Source organism: Columba livia, chromosome 19 (genome assembly GCF_036013475.1).
Source record: "Columba livia isolate bColLiv1 breed racing homer chromosome 19, bColLiv1.pat.W.v2, whole genome shotgun sequence".
Lineage (NCBI taxonomy): Eukaryota > Metazoa > Chordata > Aves > Columbiformes > Columbidae > Columba > Columba livia.
Genome location: NC_088620.1, coordinates 11,689,299 through 11,706,262, shown reverse-complemented (window position 1 = coordinate 11,706,262; position 16,964 = coordinate 11,689,299). Strand labels below are relative to the sequence as shown.

General features: G+C 54.5%; 2 protein-coding genes across 4 annotated transcripts; both read left to right on the top strand.

Moving 5' to 3' along the window:
• The first annotated feature begins 2,026 nt into the window (after positions 1-2,026).
• LOC102086427 (dehydrogenase/reductase SDR family member 4) lies at positions 2,027-7,376 on the top strand. Of its 3 annotated transcripts, none has more exons than XM_065036261.1 (8): positions 2,027-2,324; positions 2,720-2,897; positions 3,595-3,696; positions 3,774-3,844; positions 3,931-3,982; positions 4,473-4,629; positions 4,895-4,950; positions 5,038-7,376. In XM_065036261.1, the coding sequence occupies exons 1-7, from the start codon at positions 2,056-2,058 to the stop codon at positions 4,906-4,908; spliced, it is 843 nt and encodes a 280-aa protein (XP_064892333.1). In that variant the 5' UTR covers positions 2,027-2,055; the 3' UTR covers positions 4,909-4,950; positions 5,038-7,376. The 3 variants fall into 3 exon arrangements, with proteins under 3 accessions (XP_064892333.1, XP_064892332.1, XP_064892330.1); XM_065036258.1 differs by having other exon boundaries at positions 2,050-2,324; positions 4,473-4,607; XM_065036260.1 differs by lacking the exons at positions 3,774-3,844; positions 3,931-3,982 and having other exon boundaries at positions 2,036-2,324; positions 4,473-4,607.
• Positions 7,377-9,616: 2,240 nt separating this feature from the next.
• On the top strand, positions 9,617-16,050 carry LOC102086244 (olfactory receptor 14A16). The gene is made up of 3 exons (XM_065036267.1): positions 9,617-9,760; positions 10,084-10,401; positions 14,829-16,050. The coding sequence occupies exons 1-3, from the start codon at positions 9,617-9,619 to the stop codon at positions 15,774-15,776; spliced, it is 1,410 nt and encodes a 469-aa protein (XP_064892339.1). The 3' UTR covers positions 15,777-16,050.
• Positions 16,051-16,964: the final 914 nt, after the last annotated feature.

Below are 16,964 nucleotides of genomic sequence, written 5' to 3'. Positions count from 1 at the left end.
CAATATGTTCTAAATTATCACACTCATATTAATTCTGGATGTTATGATAGAACGAAATTGGAGAAGTGTGAAATCCAAGGGCAGAAATTATGGGTAGCAACTAACCCAGGGAAAGGTGTAGGCTCTGTCTCCTGCCCTAGGGGAGAACAGAATATCTGCTTTACACAAGCTGGTATGTGGGGCTATTCAGATGGAGGGGGAGTGCAAGATCAGTATAAGGAGGAGTTAGTTAAGAGTGCCACTCAGGAATTAAAAAGAAAGCAAGAGAAACAGAAATTGGTACAGAAAAGCAGTGATTGGTATGAAGAAACAAGGCAAAAAGACAAGGGATTAGAATTACCAACAGTAGGGAAAAACCTGTTTATAGATCTTATGGAAAAGATAGCCCGGGAATTAAATGTCACCTCGTGCTGAATATGTGGGGGGTCTCAAATGACTGAACACGTTGGACGAACCTCTTGTAAGTTAGTATTGCGGGCAAATTCATCAAAAACCTCTATTCCTCCCACTTGGGGGCCAGGTCCACCTCATGGATATTGGTCTCAAAATTGTAGCCTGGTGGAAGAAAATGGGGTTCATGATAGTATGTGCATTTCTGGGTTTTCTGTTTGTACCATGTATGATCCCGTGCTTTATTCGGTTAATACATTCAGTAGTCCAAGGCATGCAAATCTCAGCCATGCCTATATATCCTGAAATGGCAACAAAAGGAACGGGGTATAAATTAATGGTTTTAAAAGATAACACCAAACTGGACCTAGCCGCTGCTGGGCAAGTGCTAGCTGACTTTGAAACCAAAGCATGAATCAATGGGATAAAAAGAAAAAGGGGGAATTGTGAGAAATGCAGTTGTAGTTCGCGCTGAGATGTTTAATGTTTACAGATATAACCAAATGAGGCTTGGGCTCTGAACCTGGAAAAAGGAAAGGTGGTTAAGTTCTATGTAAAGAGTTATTAAACTTGTTTATGAAGTTATATTGATAGAGGAAACTAACATTTTAAGGGTTAACCAACCACATAATAAGGGCTTATTAATGAACTGACACTTTAAGCCACATAATGAATATCTAGTTTAGAGCTGTAGGTAACCAATTGTTTTAAGAAAAAAACAGAACCTCATCAAATGCCGAGATCAGAAGTTTTACAGCACCAACTGTAACCTTGAGGAGACAAGATCGCCAAGATTTACAGCAAAAGGAGGCGCCAATCTGGTTTCGGTCGACTTGGCAGCTAGGGTTCCAGTCAATTCAACATAATGAGCCAAAGGTACAAAGTTCACAGTGATGAAGCTGAAGGAGCTTCATCCAAAGACCCCAAAGACCCCTCCTCAAAGCCACCAAGTGACACTGTGCAGGCGTAACAGGGCGGGGTCAAGGGGGCGACTGCGGAAATCGTTATCTGAGACTCATTTTAAAAAGACGCGGGAAAGGTTATGAATATGTACAGGCGTTCCTGGGGTCATTATGAATATGTAACACCTTACTGTATTTAACCACACCTCTTATTGTTAAAAAGTGTGCGTGCTGGGCGGAGCGAATCCCCCGCGCACCCAGCGCCGTTTTGCTTATGCTCTAATGAACACGTGTTTAAGGAATACAATTAAGGAATTGGATTAAACGTTGTTTATCCATAGAAAAAGCGTAAGTTAGTTATTTCAATAACCTTTCCGAAACTCGCTGCCCTCCCTCTGCGCGCCCCGGGCTGAGGAAGCGCCGAGCGGAGCCGAGCGGAGCCGAGCGGAGCCGAGCGGAGCCGAGCGGAGCCGAGCGGAGCCGAGCGGAGCCGAGCGGAGCCGAGCGGAGCCGAGCGGAGCCGAGCGGAGCCGAGCGGAGCCGAGGCGCCAGAGCGGAGCTGAAGGGACCCGAGAGGACCCGAACTCTTCCGAGAAGAGCCGAACCCACCCGAAGGTGCCCGAACCCCCCAGAAGGGGCCCGATTTGCGCCAGTAGCTCCCAGTTCTCCCCAGTTCCCCCAGCGCCCCCCCTGCAGTGCCCCCCAGTCTCTCCCAGTCCCCCCCGTCCCTTCCATCCCCCCTAAGCCCCCCGTCCCAGTCCCCATGGCCGCCGTCCCCCCCAGTCCCCCCACTGCTCCCAGTCCCCCCGCTAGTTCCCTCCCAGTGTCCCCGGGGGCACAAAGTCCGGGCGCCATGTGGGGCAGAGCGGCCGTGGGGAGGCTGTGGGGACGGGGCATGGCGGCCAGGGAGACCCAGGCGTTCAGGGAGGGGACCCAGGCGTCCGGGGGGACCCAGGAGTTCGGGAAGGGAACCCAGGGGTCCGGGCGGCCGCTGGCGGGGAAAGTGGCCTTGGTGACAGCGGCCACGGCCGGGTGAGTGACTCATAGATCTGCCGCATAGAGCTGTCCCATAGATTAGCCCCATAGATCCCGCCCCATAGAGCCCCCAACCCCAGAGAGACCCATAAGTGCCCCATAAGTGAACCCCAAGCGTCCCATAGTGACCTATAAATGCCCCATAGTTCCCCATAAATGCCCCATAGACACCTCAGCCTCATCTATCCAGCCCCATAGATCACTCACAGTGCCCCATAAGTACACCTTAATGACCCCCAAGGGCCTCATAATGACCCCCAATTGCCCCATAGAGACTCATAAGTGCCCCATAGACCCCCCAGGCCCCCAGCTCCAGCCCCATAGACCCCCAGCCCTATAGACCCCCCAGCCCCATAGCTCCTGCCCACATCTGTGCCCCACATCTCCCCCAGGATCGGGCTGGCAGTGTCGCGGGCTCTGGGGGTCGCGGGGGCCTCTGTTGTTCTCAGTTCCCGCCGTGCCCCACACGTGGAGGCTGCTGTGGGGCAGCTGCGGGGGGAGGGGCTGGAGGTCAGCGGGGTCGTGTGCCATGTGGGGCAGCCCCACAGCCGGGAGGTGCTTGTGCAAAAGGTGAGACTTGGGAGGCCCGGACGCCTGGGTCCCCTCTGCCCCATGGGTCCCGGGAACTTATGGGTCATAATTATGGGTCACAGGGGTGGTTATGGGGCACAACGGGGGGACCACGGGGGGAGTTGTGGGTCGCACTCGTGAGTCCCGCATGCCTGGCTCTGCCCTGCCCCACTGTTCCTGGGCAGTTATGGGTCGCTATGGGGATCCAATTATGGGTCACAGGAGGCTTATGGCACACAATGGGGGGTTCTGTGTCACACTTATGAGTCCCAGATGCTTGGGTCCCTCCTGCCCCACACATCCTGGGCACTTATGGGTCACAGTTGTGCGTCACAGGGAGGCTATGGGTCACTATGGGATGTGGTTATGGGTCACAGGAGGGTTGCAGGTCACACTTATGGGTCCCGGACACCTGGGTCCCTTCTGTCCCCCACAGGTCCTGGTCACTTATGGGTCACAGGGGTGGTTATGGGGCACAGTGGGGGGGTTAGGTGTCACTGTGGGTCACACGGGGTGGTTATGGGTCACACTTGTGGGTCTTAGACGCCTGGGTCCTTCCCGGATGCCTGGGTCCCTTCTGTCCCACAAGTCCTGGCCACTTATGGGATGCTATGGGGGTGGTTATGGGTCCTGGGGCTTGTTATGGGGGGCGGCGGTTTGTCCCACTTGTGGAGCCCGGACGCCTGGATCCCCGCAGGCCCTCGACACCTACGGGGGCATCGACATCCTGGTGTCCAACGCAGCCGTGAACCCTGCCCTGGGCCCCACCCTGGACGCTGACGAGTCGGTGTGGGAGAAGGTGAGCCCCACCCCAGTACCGCCCCGCCCCGGCCCCACCCCCACCACACCCTTTGATCTCTGGCCCTGCCCCGGAAGCTCTTCCAGGTCAATGTGACGGCAGCTGCCATGTTGGTTCGGCTGGTGGTGCCGCACATGGAGCGCAGGGGGTGAGTGGCCGGGGGCGGGGCTTGGAAGGGGGGTGGGGAGGGGTTGTGGCCACGCCCCACAGGGTTAAGCCCCTCCCACCGCGCAGGGGCGGGGCCATTGTACTGGTGTCGTCGGTGGCAGCGTATTCGCCATTCCCGGTACGGACTGGTTTGTACCTGGCGGACTGGGGGTTATACTGGGGAACAGTGGGAAGATATTGGCATAAACTGGGTTGTGATGGGTCATACTGGGGGATACTGGATTATGTGGGTCTATACTGGGTTGTACTGGGCTATGCTGGTTTACACTGGGTTATAGTGGGGAATACTGGGGGATTTTTCTGGGTTACACTGTGGGTTAAACTGGGAGATACTCTGCTGTACCGGTTTATACTGGGTTATACTGGTCTTTACCAGGTTGTAAAGGGTCATACTGGGTTATACGGGACTACGCTGGGGGACAATGGGGCGTTATTCTGGTTTACACTGGCTACATGGGTTTATAGCTGGTGATACTGGTTCGTGCTGGTTTATACTGGTTTCTACTGGGTTGTGCTGGGTTATACTGGGGGATTATTCTGGGTTATACTGTGGGTTATACAGAGTTACACTGGTTCACGCTGGTTCATGCCGGTTTACACCGGAGCAGGCGCTGGGTCCCTACAGCGTCAGCAAGGCGGCGCTGCTGGGACTGGTGAAGGTTTTGGCCAATGAGCTGCGGCCCCGCGGGATCCGCGTCAACGGCGTCGCGCCCGGATTGGTCCGGACCCACTTCAGCGCTGCTGTGAGGGGCGGGGCCAATGGGGGTCAGTGGGGTGGGCATGGTCAGCAGCGCATGGTGGGCACTCAACGGGGGGGTGGAGCCCGGGGGTGTGGCCTGAGAGTGGGAGGGGCTTAAGAGGGCATGCCCTGGAGTGGGTGGGGATCACATGGGAAGGGGGTGGGGTCCCAGGGGGTGGTGGAGCCAAAGGCGGGGAGGGACTGGAACCTCGTGGAAGTTCAATGGGGTGGGCGTGGCCTCAGGGGGTGTGGCATATGGGGCGTGGCCATGACCACATCCTTCCCCTGCAGCTGTGGGAGGATGAGCCCACGCTGCAGCGCGTCATGGCCGCCATGGGCATCGACAGGTGAGCCGGGCCTGGACGCCTGGGTCCCCTTCCCCTCCACCCTCCCCTGTTCGTTGACCCCGAGTGACCCTGTGACCTCTCACCCAGGCTGGGCACCCCAGAGGACGTGGCCAAGGTCGTAACCTTCCTGTGCTCACCTGACGCTGCCTACGTGGTGGGAGAGACCCTGGTGGTGGCCGGGGGGGCGCCCTCCCACCTCTAGGGGGAGCTGGGAGCCCCCGGCGGGTTGGGCCACAGGGAACGTGTGGGGCCTGCAGGGCTGCTGTAGGGGGCGCTGCAGGGGGGAGTTTGGGCTGAACTTCAGGGGTTTGGGGACGTTTCTGTGCGTTTGGAGCTCCAATAAAAATGCTGGGACTGGCGGCTGAGCCGAGGGGGTGTTCTGGGCGGTCGGGCAGTGACGGGACCGTGAGCTGAGGGGAGAACAGAGTTGAGGTCAACGCAACCAGTTGGGGCCGGTGTCTGGTGGGTCCCTCAGGTCAGTTCTGTGACCCGTGCCCTTCAATATGTACATCAGCAACTTGGATGAGACTTAATTTTGTGCCCCCAAAATATGGAAATTTGCACCCAAAGCCCTTGATTTTTCTCCTCCCAAAGTCTTCACTTCTATGCCGCAAAATCTTCACTTTTGTGGTCAAAAATCTTCCCTTTTCTGGCCAAAAAAAAAAAAGCAAGCATTTCTGTGCTCAAAAATCACTTGCTTTGAAAACCCACCATTTTACATATTAAAGAAACCATAAACTTTTATTTTTTGGGAAAATCCCTGATTTGTCTCTTTACTCCCAGGAAACACTCCCCACACAAACAACCAAAACTGACCATTTTTTGCCTTTTTTTATCCAAACCCGCTTTTTGCCACATTCTGCCCTGCCCAGTACTATTTTACAACCCAATTTTAACCCCCCCCCAGACTATGGATTTTACCCCCATCTGGGGGTCGGAGGGATCACCCGGATGCCTGGGTCCCTCCTTGGCAGTGGCGTGCCCCCTTGTGGCTGCCACGTCCCATCTCCACCTCTCCCCTGATTGGCCGCCACCTTCACCCGCCTCCCTCTCCCTCAGCCAATCACAGTGCAAGATCCACTTTTTCCCCTCTCCTGATTAGTCAAGAGCTCGAGCTGGGGGGGGGATGGGGAAGACCCAATTCCAGCCCAATTTGCCCTAAAATGCCTCATCCTGGACTTTGAGGTTCTCCAGGATTTCTAGAGGTCTAGAACCTTCTCCAGATGCCTGGGTCCCCTCTTCCTGGATGCCTGGGTCCCTCCCAGACCCTTTAATTCCCCCCCGTGGGCATCCCGGTTCCCCAGGGACACCCCGTCTGACCGGAGAGCTCGTCTTGCAGAACCTCAGCAAACCAAGGGCCCTCAGGTCTGACTGGATCTCATCCCAGCCTTCCTGTCCCAAGGAGCCACCAAGGACACAGGGCCAGGCTCTGCACCATGGCACATGGCTGGAGGACACAAGACTATGGGTGGAATGGGAAAGAGAAGAGGTTCAGTCAGGACACAAGGACAATGTTTGCCCCATGAGCTCAGCCAGGAACCCAGAGGGGAGTCACAGTGTCATTTCTTGTGGGTTTTCAAACTTGGACTGTATCAAGGCTTGAACACCTTGGTCTGACCCAGTTTGTGACAGGCTGGACTGCAGACTCCTGAGGTCCCTTCACCCTCAGCTCCCTAACGATCCCATGATGATGTTGGGCCCTGGTTCTGACTGGAGATACTGAGGGACATGAATCCTCCTGTGCTATGGGTGACCATCTAAACCAACACCTAGACCAGTGAAGAGAGGTTGACACCTCTCTTCTGGGCAAAGACTGAGGAGTCCTGGGCAGGGAAGATTTTGGGGGCATGGGGCTCTGCATCATTTAATGTCAACGAAAATGAAAGTAAGAACTGAGGACAAAGACAAAGCAAAGAAAGGTGTCAGCACACATTTCAGCTTTTTTAAGTTTGGGGGGGAATTTCCTGTTTCTGAAAAGGAAAGTGTTCTCCAGAACTGGAATGGCTGTAGGACACAGATGTCTTCAGGTCCAGGGACACAGACACCTGGTGCCAGTGCAGATGTCCCGGGACCCGCTGCCTGGCTCCACCTGCACTGCAAGGTCCTCTGGTGTCCCTGGGCCCTGTGGGACAGATGGCAATCCCAGGACAGCACCTCGGGGGCACTGGGCCCTACGATGGCGCTGGCTGTTCCTGGTCAGACACCTGATGTCTGCCTGGGACGCTGCAGCACCATGAGCTGGTCCAGACCACGGGTGGTGCAGAGCGAGCCTGGCTCTGGAGCAGCACTGCGGGTTTGCAAAGGGTGTGGGGCTGAGTCCCCCAGCCGCACGGGCCAGCGCTGCAGACTCTACTCAAGGACGTCCCCGTGAACAAACAAACCAGGATCAGTGCAGAATGGACATTAAAAATCAAACATTTTATTCACTTTGCCTTTCTGCTTTGATATTTTTCACTTTGACTACCTGTCTGAATTTTCTCTAATTAACCACATTAGATCTGAAGGCTAAAGGAAAATCACACTCAGTCTTGGCTCCTTGGAGTGTTTTCCATGTCACTGATCTCTGCACATGTTCCCATGGTTTCAGTCCCTCTCAGCCCCTGGACAGCGAGGGCTCCGTGGACACCAGGGCTACGTGGTCACGAGGGCTCCGTGGGCACCAGGGCTCCGTGGACACCAGGGCTCCGTGAACACCAGGGCTCCATGAACACCAGGGCTCCGTGGACACCAGGGCTCCGTGGACACCAGGGCTCCGTGGACACCAGGGCTCCATGGACACCAGGGCTCCATGAACACCAGGGCTCCGTGGACACCAGGGCTCCATGAACACCAGGGCTCCGTGGACACCAGGGCTCCGTGGACACCAGGGCTCCGTGGACACCAGGGCTCCATGGACACCAGGGCTCCGTGGACACCAGGGCTCCGTGGGCACCAGGGCTCCATGGACACGAGGGCTCCGTGGACACCAGGGCTCCGTGGACACCAGGGCTCCGTGGACACCATGGCTCCGTGGACACCAGGGCTCAATGGACACCAGGGCTCCGTGGACACCAGGGCTCCGTGGACACCAGGGCTCCGTGGACACCAGGGCTCCGTGGACATGCGGCTCCTCAGTGCTCCAGATAACCTCAGGACCCGGGGCCAGTGCTTTTTCACGCCGAGCAGCACATAGGACTCAAGCTCTTCATGGTTTCCTCGGCTTTTGCTCCAAACTCAGAATCAGTGGGAACCAGATGGAGCCTCTTGGTCTGAATCCAATTAGACAGAAAGAGACACTAATGAGAGACCCCCCTTTGAGCAGACTGGGCTGAACTTTGTTCAGCTCTAAGTAGATGTAAGAAAAGGTGCTGCGAGGCTGCTCCAGCCCAGGTGACAGCGGGGCCGCTCTGGTCCCTTCACCGTGTGGCCTGGGGACAGAGGAGCGAGGGTGAGACGGGCAGGAGCTCTGGGGACATTTCTAGTCAGGCTGTGCAGCAGACACCCCCGTTGCTATGGAAGCGAGGGCTTTCCAAGGCCGGCCCCCCGCGGCGCAGCCCCTGTCGCTATGGTAACGGGTCCTTCACCGAGGGCGGCGCGCTCTATGCGGGTGGTCCGGCTGAGCGCCGGGCGGGAGTTCGGCGCGGCCGGTGGGTGACGGGCTGGGTTCCCCGGTTCCCCGGGTGGGCAGCGGGAGCTGTTGGAGGTGCAGGGGCGGAACCTCTCGGCGCCCGGATTCCCCGAGCGCGGCTGTCGGGGCGGGCCACGGAGGAGCTGGGCTGGGAGCTCTGAGGAGCTTCCCGCATCCAGCCCCGGGCCGGGCGGAGCCACGTCCTGCCAGAGCAACTCAGGCCTGGCACCAACACAAGGGATCAGAAGGAGAGTGCGGCAGTGGAACGAGAACAGCTCTGGAAGAGCAAGCGCTGGTGCTCCCTGGCACTGCTGCCGTTCCCCGACTGTGTTCCCCTCTACCCACGCACACGAACTGTCCCTGCAGCTCCACAAAGGCCTTTGAGAAAGGATCTCAGGGAAAAAAATTGTCTTGGAAAGTCCTTTATTTCATTTAAAGACCCAGAGAGCAGGGCTCGTCATTTGCCCAGCCATTAGGTATGAAAAGAAAAGCAGACAGTGAATCAGTAAAGGATGAAAACATGAACACAATTTTAAAATCGCACCATCACAACAAATAAAGAAGACAGGTCGAGCCTGCAGTGAGTTACATTAAGGCTGCTATGCAGCAGATAAGGGACAATTTATTGCTTCAGAACAACATCCAGTCATCAGTTTCCACATGGAGCCGCACATAATGTGAGGCCATATAGCTGAAATCAGCACGGAGAGAAGACTTTTGTAGGGAGGCGGCTGGTGGGTGCCTGGGGAGCCCTCCAGGCACCGAGGGTTTCCCATCCCTCTGCCCCTTCAGGCTTGTCAGGCAAGGACGGGGCTGAGCAGGGGACACTGCTCTCCTGCACCCCCTTCCCTGCTCCATGCTCTCCCCACATCCCCATCAGTGGCCGCTGCCTGTCAGGAGGCTGCTGCAGCGACTCCTGTGCCAGCTGCTGGGAAGCCGGACGGGAGGCTGGGCCTCAGTGGCCAGAGCCTTTTTTGCAGGGTGGTCTTTCAGCGCTTCACAATGAGGAAAGTGTGTTTCTTACAGGCCAGGAAAATACTGGTCCTGCTGCCAGACATCATGGACGCCGTGCAGTATGCCAGCACTGATGTCAAGAGGAAGGCCCTGGTAGTCTGCAGGAACATGACGGGTCACCTGGGCAGGGAGGAGGCGAGCCCCATCACTCTGCAGCTGGCGGAGAGCCTCCTGCGCCTCTTTGATGATGTAAGGCTGCCGTGGGAGCCCCTGCCCCAGCCCTACAGATGGGCACTCGGCAAAGACAGCTGCCCCTCAGCCCAGCCCTGTGGGCAGCCCTCGGGCAGGGCTCCCCTCGTGCTCCTCTTGCGTGGCCTTTCAGGGCTCTGGGGCCATTCAGCCTCAGCTGCGGCTCTGGCCCACGGCTCCTGTGGTGGGGATCCGACCCCTCACATCAGCCACGCTGACGCCCTTGCTCACCGTGGGCTGGGAGTGGCTGTTGCTGAAGTTCCCCATCCTCCTCCCTACCAGGAGTCCAGCCTGGTGCGGGAGGTTTCCATCAGCCTCTTCAGAGATGTGCTGGAGACTGTGGTGGGGAGAAACAAGAAGATGATGAGGAGGACAGTGAAGCTGGTCCTGCTCCCGCTGTTCCTCCGTATGCAGGACCAGAGCAAGAGCGTGGCCAAGGTGCAGTGACCAGAGTTGTTGGGAAGGGTCAAGAGGAGGGAGGGTGCCAGGTGTCCTCCCCTGGGCTGTGGTGCCATCTCCCAGCCTCTGCTTCTCTGCAGGCCTCTAGGGACACCCTGCTGGCCTGTGCAGAGTTCCTGGGCTGGAGGAAGCTCAGCACCCTGGTCCAGACGCATCAGACACATCGCATTGGAGAGTGTTTGGTGAGAACACCCCCCCGGGCCCCAGCGCCGGGCTGGACGAGGGCTGCCCCAGGTGCCTGTGGGGAGGGCTGTGCAGCTGAGCCTCAGCTGCCCTGTTCCAGCCCGGAGCCCACAGCCTGCAGCCACATCCTCCTTCCCTGCCTTGAAGCACAGACCCGCCAAGGGCTCTTCTCCAGGCCCCTCTCCCCTCCCTGCCCCCAGGTGCTAAACAAGACCCTGGCACATGTTGGCCCTGGCAGTGGGACAGAGGGGTCTCAGCACTGCCAGGCCCCCCGTGCCCTCTGCTCTCTCTGAACCTCAGCCCCACGGGGCTCCAGTCTGGGAGGGAAGAGGCCACTGGTAGGAAGGACTGGTCCCGGTGGCTGGGCAGTGTCTGGATCAGACCCATGCCCTTGTGCTCTCGCCAGCTCCAGCAGCACAGGGACGGGCCAAAACTACAGCTCTGTCCAAGATCCTCCAGAAACATCCAGTATTGTTTACATGTTATTTTAGTCTCCTTCTAGGCCATTAAAGTACCCAAGGGGAATTTGGGGTGATTGACCTGGAAAAAGCATTGGGTTGCTTAAGTAAGGCTATGTCTATGTCCTAATCCAAACTGCAGTTTTCTTGTCTCCCATCCTGATGACGCCCTTACCAGTGTCTCCTCTGACCCTCACCCCCAAGGTCTCACCTGACTTGTTCATCCCATAGAGGAGCTCCACATATCTAAGCAGCTCCTTCACATGGAGGACATTCCCACTGCTGAGCTGGCTTGTATCTTCTGATCATCCTATTTCCACACACCACCCCAATCATGTGAACTGTCCCAGAATGCCTCAGCTGTTATTACTTCAAACAAAGGGATGGCATGTGGGGCTCTGGCTCCTCCTCTCTGCACCTCAGGCTGAGGACATTGGTGCCCGTCTGGGCTGCAGCAGCTCAGCTGTGGCACCATGGCTGGGAGCAGGCTTGTGGTTGGGAAACGTGCACAAGACCTTCGGTGTGCAAAGGCTTTTCTTCAAGTAGAGGCTTGCTGGAGTGGATGGAAGAAGAAATGAAGTGCCCACAAAGAGAGTGAACCCTGCTCTCCCCAAGGCCAGAGGGAAACAGATCTGGGCTGTGCAGTCTGAGCAGGAGAAAGGTTTGCTGTCTCTTGTGTCTCTGCAGCCCTGAGGCCTGTGGTGGAGGTGAAGCTGATCTTGGGAAGGAAGAGTTTCTTTTGAAAATGTTCTTGGGTACTATACAGGCACATTGTGGCCTGATCCATGATTATATCATCAAGGGGATAGTTAAATGATGTGGGAGACAGCAACCAGTGTAGTTTAAGAGGGAATGTACAGGATTGGAGATCCTGGTGTGATGTGTTTTGCATTCATGCCTTGCCCAGCACCTACCTGACAGAGGTGGAAGAGACCTTATGTCACTGGACTGATGTGTTTCAGCCACTGGACCAAAGGCACCAAATCTGTTAAAGATGCCCTGGATGTTACCTAGACAATTGTTCTGAATGGGGACAGGGTTCCTGTGTAGGACCTGTGTTGTCTATGTCAGCTACATGCAGTTGTGCTGGAGAGACCTGGCACCTTTCCTAGCATTACAGGCCTGTATTTGGACATCAAATTGAGATCCAGCAGCCCTGAATCAGGTTAGGCAGTGGAAGAATGTATGTAAGACAAGTGCTGTTGTACTCAAAGAAGATGTAAAAAACACAGCTGGTGGTGAAGAGAATGAGGGAGACTCAGCTCTCCTTATGGCACCTGACTTCATTTGCTCAGCTAAATACCTCTGCAGTGTGCCCTGAGAATAATGAAGGAATAGGTTGTCACCCTGAAAGTGGGCTTCTGCTGTCATTTCCCCTGGCCAATGGACTTGCCCACCAGCCTCCAAGAAGATGCCCTCAGATGCCTCCCCGTCTCTCAGCATTGCTCTCTTAGACTTTGCATCTAGCTCCAGGCACCTTGGACCACTGCTGGCACTTCACGTATTACCAGGTGTTTGTTTCTGAACAGCTCGCTCCTGCCCTCCATCTCCAATAATTAACTTGGAGCTCAGACAAGGGTATTTTGTACACACTTGAATTAGGGCAAGAAGAATCCCACCACCTGTGGGTTTGTATTAGGTGTTAGGAAATAGAGTGCCTTAGCTTACTGAACTATTTGGTATACTTCTTCTTATAGAACTTGTTTAGAAATTGCTTATATAGAACTTGCTTAGTATAACTCACTTAGCATAAGTAACCAAGTAGGCTTAGGCCTCAAGGTGTGAACTTTCCAACTTTCTGACTAAACGGGCCTCAGAGCTGGTTCAAGCTAGGAGATAAAGGAGCTTTTGGTCATCAGCAGGAACTAAGTCCCTAGAGATAAGTAACAAAATGGGATGGCGCATCTAAAGACAAAAAACTGGAGAATATTTTGGTTATTGCAAAAGTCTATTTTTCTTCCCAGCTGAACACGCAAAATAGCAAGTGAAGGACAGGTCTTAGATTGACATGTAGTCTGGTTGGTGAAAACACAAACAATTACCCACAGAGACAAGAAACGGCCCACCTGATGAAAGCAAAGAGTTCCGATGAAGAATAGGGAGACCCCAGCCACTAATTTTACACTTGGCTGGAATTGACCCAAAGGTGTGGGAAGCTGAGCTTTTATGGGTAAAGCTGCCCAGGGTTTTCTTTGGTTGGGGTCCCTTTTCTGGAGGTCCCAGCTAAAGCTGCTCTCTACACTGTACTTTACCAATACATTATCTATTTAAGAAGAATTTCTGGAATCCATGTCTGAGTCTCCGCTTTGGCAAACCTAGGGAGAAGGAATTTTCTGTAACATAAGCATGGGAGGGAGCTGAGTCCCCTTCTAGCCCCAGGACTACAAACCCAGGATGAGATGCCCCAATTTACTCAGCTGGATGCTTTTCCTCAGCAGGGGTAAAGGAGATGTCTTCCTGACCATGACTAAGGATGGGCCAAGAAATGGTGATCCCTGGACCTAAATCTAATTCTGATAGGAGAAGTTACACAGTTGGAAAGAAGTGTCCCCTGCCAGCTGAGGGAGGGAACATCAGTGATGATTCAGCCTGTTTCACAGTAGGTTCCTCTGGGACACCTACAGGGGCAAAGGAAGTGTCACCTTGTGCTGCTCCTGTGCTGCTGAGCTGGGCTGGGCTCCTGGGACACAGGGAGCTCATGGAAGCAGCAGTGCTGCAGAGAGACAGCTCTGCCCAGGAGCAGCTCCTCTGCACATGCAGCAGGGCTGAGGGCTCTGCCTGCAGCACCGGGGGGAGATGGAAAAAGTAGATATTAAAGGCTTTTGGAAGTATGAAGACAACATACAGCTCTCCAGAGGCAAAACCTTTAGAGCCCCCAACATAATAAGTCTGTGGCTGCAGAGCTCTGCAGCAGATGGGGTTGCCAGAGTGGTCACCTGAAGATGGTACATCCCATGGCTGAGAGGATAAGGCAGGACAGCTCTCCCTGTTTCTGCAATGTGAAGAAGAAAATGCTTGAGAGCAGGATTTTTCTAAGGGGATTTTTCAAGAGAAAGGTCAAAGCAGGGGCTACCTGAAGGGGAAGGCACTTTCTGGAGCCTGTGCTTTCAGTTTGCTGCTGTGACACAGTGGCAAGTTGTACAGTGATGGAGTTGACAAGTTTGTACAGGAGACTGTGACTCCTAGAGCATTGTACGGGGGAGCTGTAGGCTGGCAGCTAAGCCATGAAGTTATTTCACCACCTCAGTGTACAATCAAAAATGTTTTGGTGTCCTCAGGGTTTATCTGAGATGTTCTGTACGACTTCGAAACCCTGACATACCCTTATACAGTGCACTGTCCCCCTGAGGTGAGCAGGCACTGGACTCCTCTGCTCTCAGCAGTGTGTGGTTTCTTCTCAGGGGAACATATGGGAGTCACTGTCCTCCAGCTTAAAGAGCTGCCAGACAGGGTAGCTGAGACCAGAGCTGATGGAAAGGCCAGATCGTTTAACCCTGCACTAAGGGGAGGTCCCATTGCCTCTAAGGACCGAAAAGGTTTCATTCTCAGAGAAGTACAAATACCAAATAATTCTGTCTTTAAAGCACTCCTCAGGTGTGGTGGCGTAATGAGAACTGAATACACCATGCAAAATCCCCACAGCTCTTCTCTTGAGTTGGGTGAACTGGGAGCAAAAATGTTGGAAAGCTCTTTGATATCAGGTTACTTAATCTGATATCAGTCCTTATTCCTATTTACCTGTTGCTGTAGGGCCAGACTGACTCCTGCAGAGCATAAGCAGAGCCCCTGAGCTAGCACCAACCACAGCTTAGGACAGGGACCTGCAAAAGTCTTCCTGAAACAGGAGACGAAGTGTGTGTTGGGGGGGGAGTGCATTGGGCACACCATGATGTTCTATGAGAAAAAGCATAGGTTTTCTTCAGAAAAATTGTACCCTTGTCTTTCACTGTCTTTTCCTCTGTGAATAGGTCCCCAAGTCCAAGAGGCAGAAAATGTCCAACAGCAGCTCCATCGCCCAGTTCCTCCTCCTGCCGTTCACAGACACACGGGAGCTGCAGCTCTTGCACTTCTGGCTCTTCCTGGGCATCTACCTGGCTGCCCTCCTGGGCAACGGCCTCATCATCACCACCATAGCCTGGGACCAGCACCTCCACACCCCCATGTACTTCTTCCTGCTCAACCTCTCCCTCCTCGACCTGGGCTCCATCTCCACCACTGTCCCCAAATCCATGGCCAGTTCCCTCTGGGACACCATGGCCATCTCCTACACAGGATGTGCTGCCCAGGTCTTTGTCTTACATACTGCAGCAGAGTTTTATCTCCTTGCCATCATGTCCTATGACTGCTACGTTGCCATCTGCAAACCCCTGCACTACGGGACCCTCCTGGGCAGCAGAGCTTGTGTCCACATGGTAGCAGATGCCTGGGCCAATGGGGTTCTCATGGCTCTGCTGCACACGGCCAATACATTTTCACTGCCGCTCTGCAAGGGCAATGCCCTGCACCAGTTCTTCTGTGAGATCCCCCAGATCCTCAAGCTCTCCTGCTCAGAAACCTACCTTAGGGATGCTGGTTTGCTTGTGGTCGGTGTCTTAACAATATTTGGGTGTTTTGTATTCATTGTGCTATCCTGTGTGCAGATCTTCAGGGCCGTGCTGAGGATCCCCTCTGAACAGAGACGGCACAAAGCCTTTTCCACGTGCCTCCCTCACCTGTCTGTGGTCTCCCTGTTTGTCAGCACTGGCATGTTTGCCTACCTGAAGCCCTGTTCAATCTCTTACGCGTTGCTGTATCTGGTGGTGTCATTTCTGTACTCAGTGGTGCCTTCAACACTGTACCCCCTCATCTACAGCATGAGGAACCAGGAGCTCAAGGATGCCCTGAGAAAACTAATGGCTGGATTTCAAAAGCAATAAACTGCCCAGCTTCTTCACATCACCCATGATATAACTCATGACATGTCCAGCCTTTCTTTTGTACAGTTTGTAGTTGCAGATTTTTGTTTGGAGTTTGGAGAAGGCTTGTTTCATTTTGCTGTTTTTATCCAGTGATAATATCGTTCAGAAACAAATGTCATTATTCATCCCAGTTCTAATTTACCATCTACCTTTACAGTCTGAGTCACAGACCTTGTAAACGAGAAGCCATGCTCTCTGTGTATTTAAACAAAATAAAGGACCATGCAGTGAATTGTTTGTCTCAGATCCTGCCTCTTAGACCTTTGTGAAGATGAAGGAAAAGTGTCTGAGTGCAGAGGTGGAGGGAAAAGAGTCTTAGCACAGCAACACTGCTAGGGAGCACCAGCCTTGTTCTTTCCAGAGCTGTTCTCTTTCCATTTCTCCTCTCTGCTTCTGTGCCCTTGTGTTGGTGCAAGACCTGAGTACTCCCAAGGCTTGGTCACAGTCCTGTGGCTGCAGACAGGGAGAGGCAATGGGCACTTTTGTGACAGAGCTGGCCTCAGACAGCACTTCCATTAGCAAGGGGATCTCCCTAGCACAGTGCCTGAAGCTTTAGGTCTTCTTTCAAAGTTTTTCTAAAGAACACGCCTAAGGAACAGACTCTGTAAAGGCTCTTTGTTGTGTTTGTTTCTCTGTGGGCTCAGTGTGATATCAGGGTCCCAGTGTGGCTTTCAAGAGACTTCGAGCTGGTCTGGTTTTTCTTGTTGGTGGCCAGCACCCACACAGATGGTGAACAAGGCAGGGTCCCTCTGAGCTCCTTTCATGGTCACCTAAGAGCTGGTCTGGGAGGCCATCAGTGGCAGTGTCTACCATCAACTGCGTCTGCCTCCCAGCCTGACCAGTATGGCCCCTCAGAGTCAGCACAGTCCAGGCACTGAGGCAAACCTGCTCTACAAAGCAAACCCCCCTGATCGGGGGCTGTGGGGAGTGTGGAGATAGGGTGCAGGAATGGTTGGCCAGGCCAGTGCAGATGTGACCTCTTTGGTGAAAGGCTCTGTGGGGAGATGGGATGTCCCAGAAGAGCAGGGCACCATGTATGTGCAAGAGAGGCACAGAAACAGTCTATCATGCTGCTGTGTGCCAGCTTGGGGCTGTTGTCTCTTGCAGCCACCATTTTGATCATTGTCCTCTCACCACGGCTCAGAG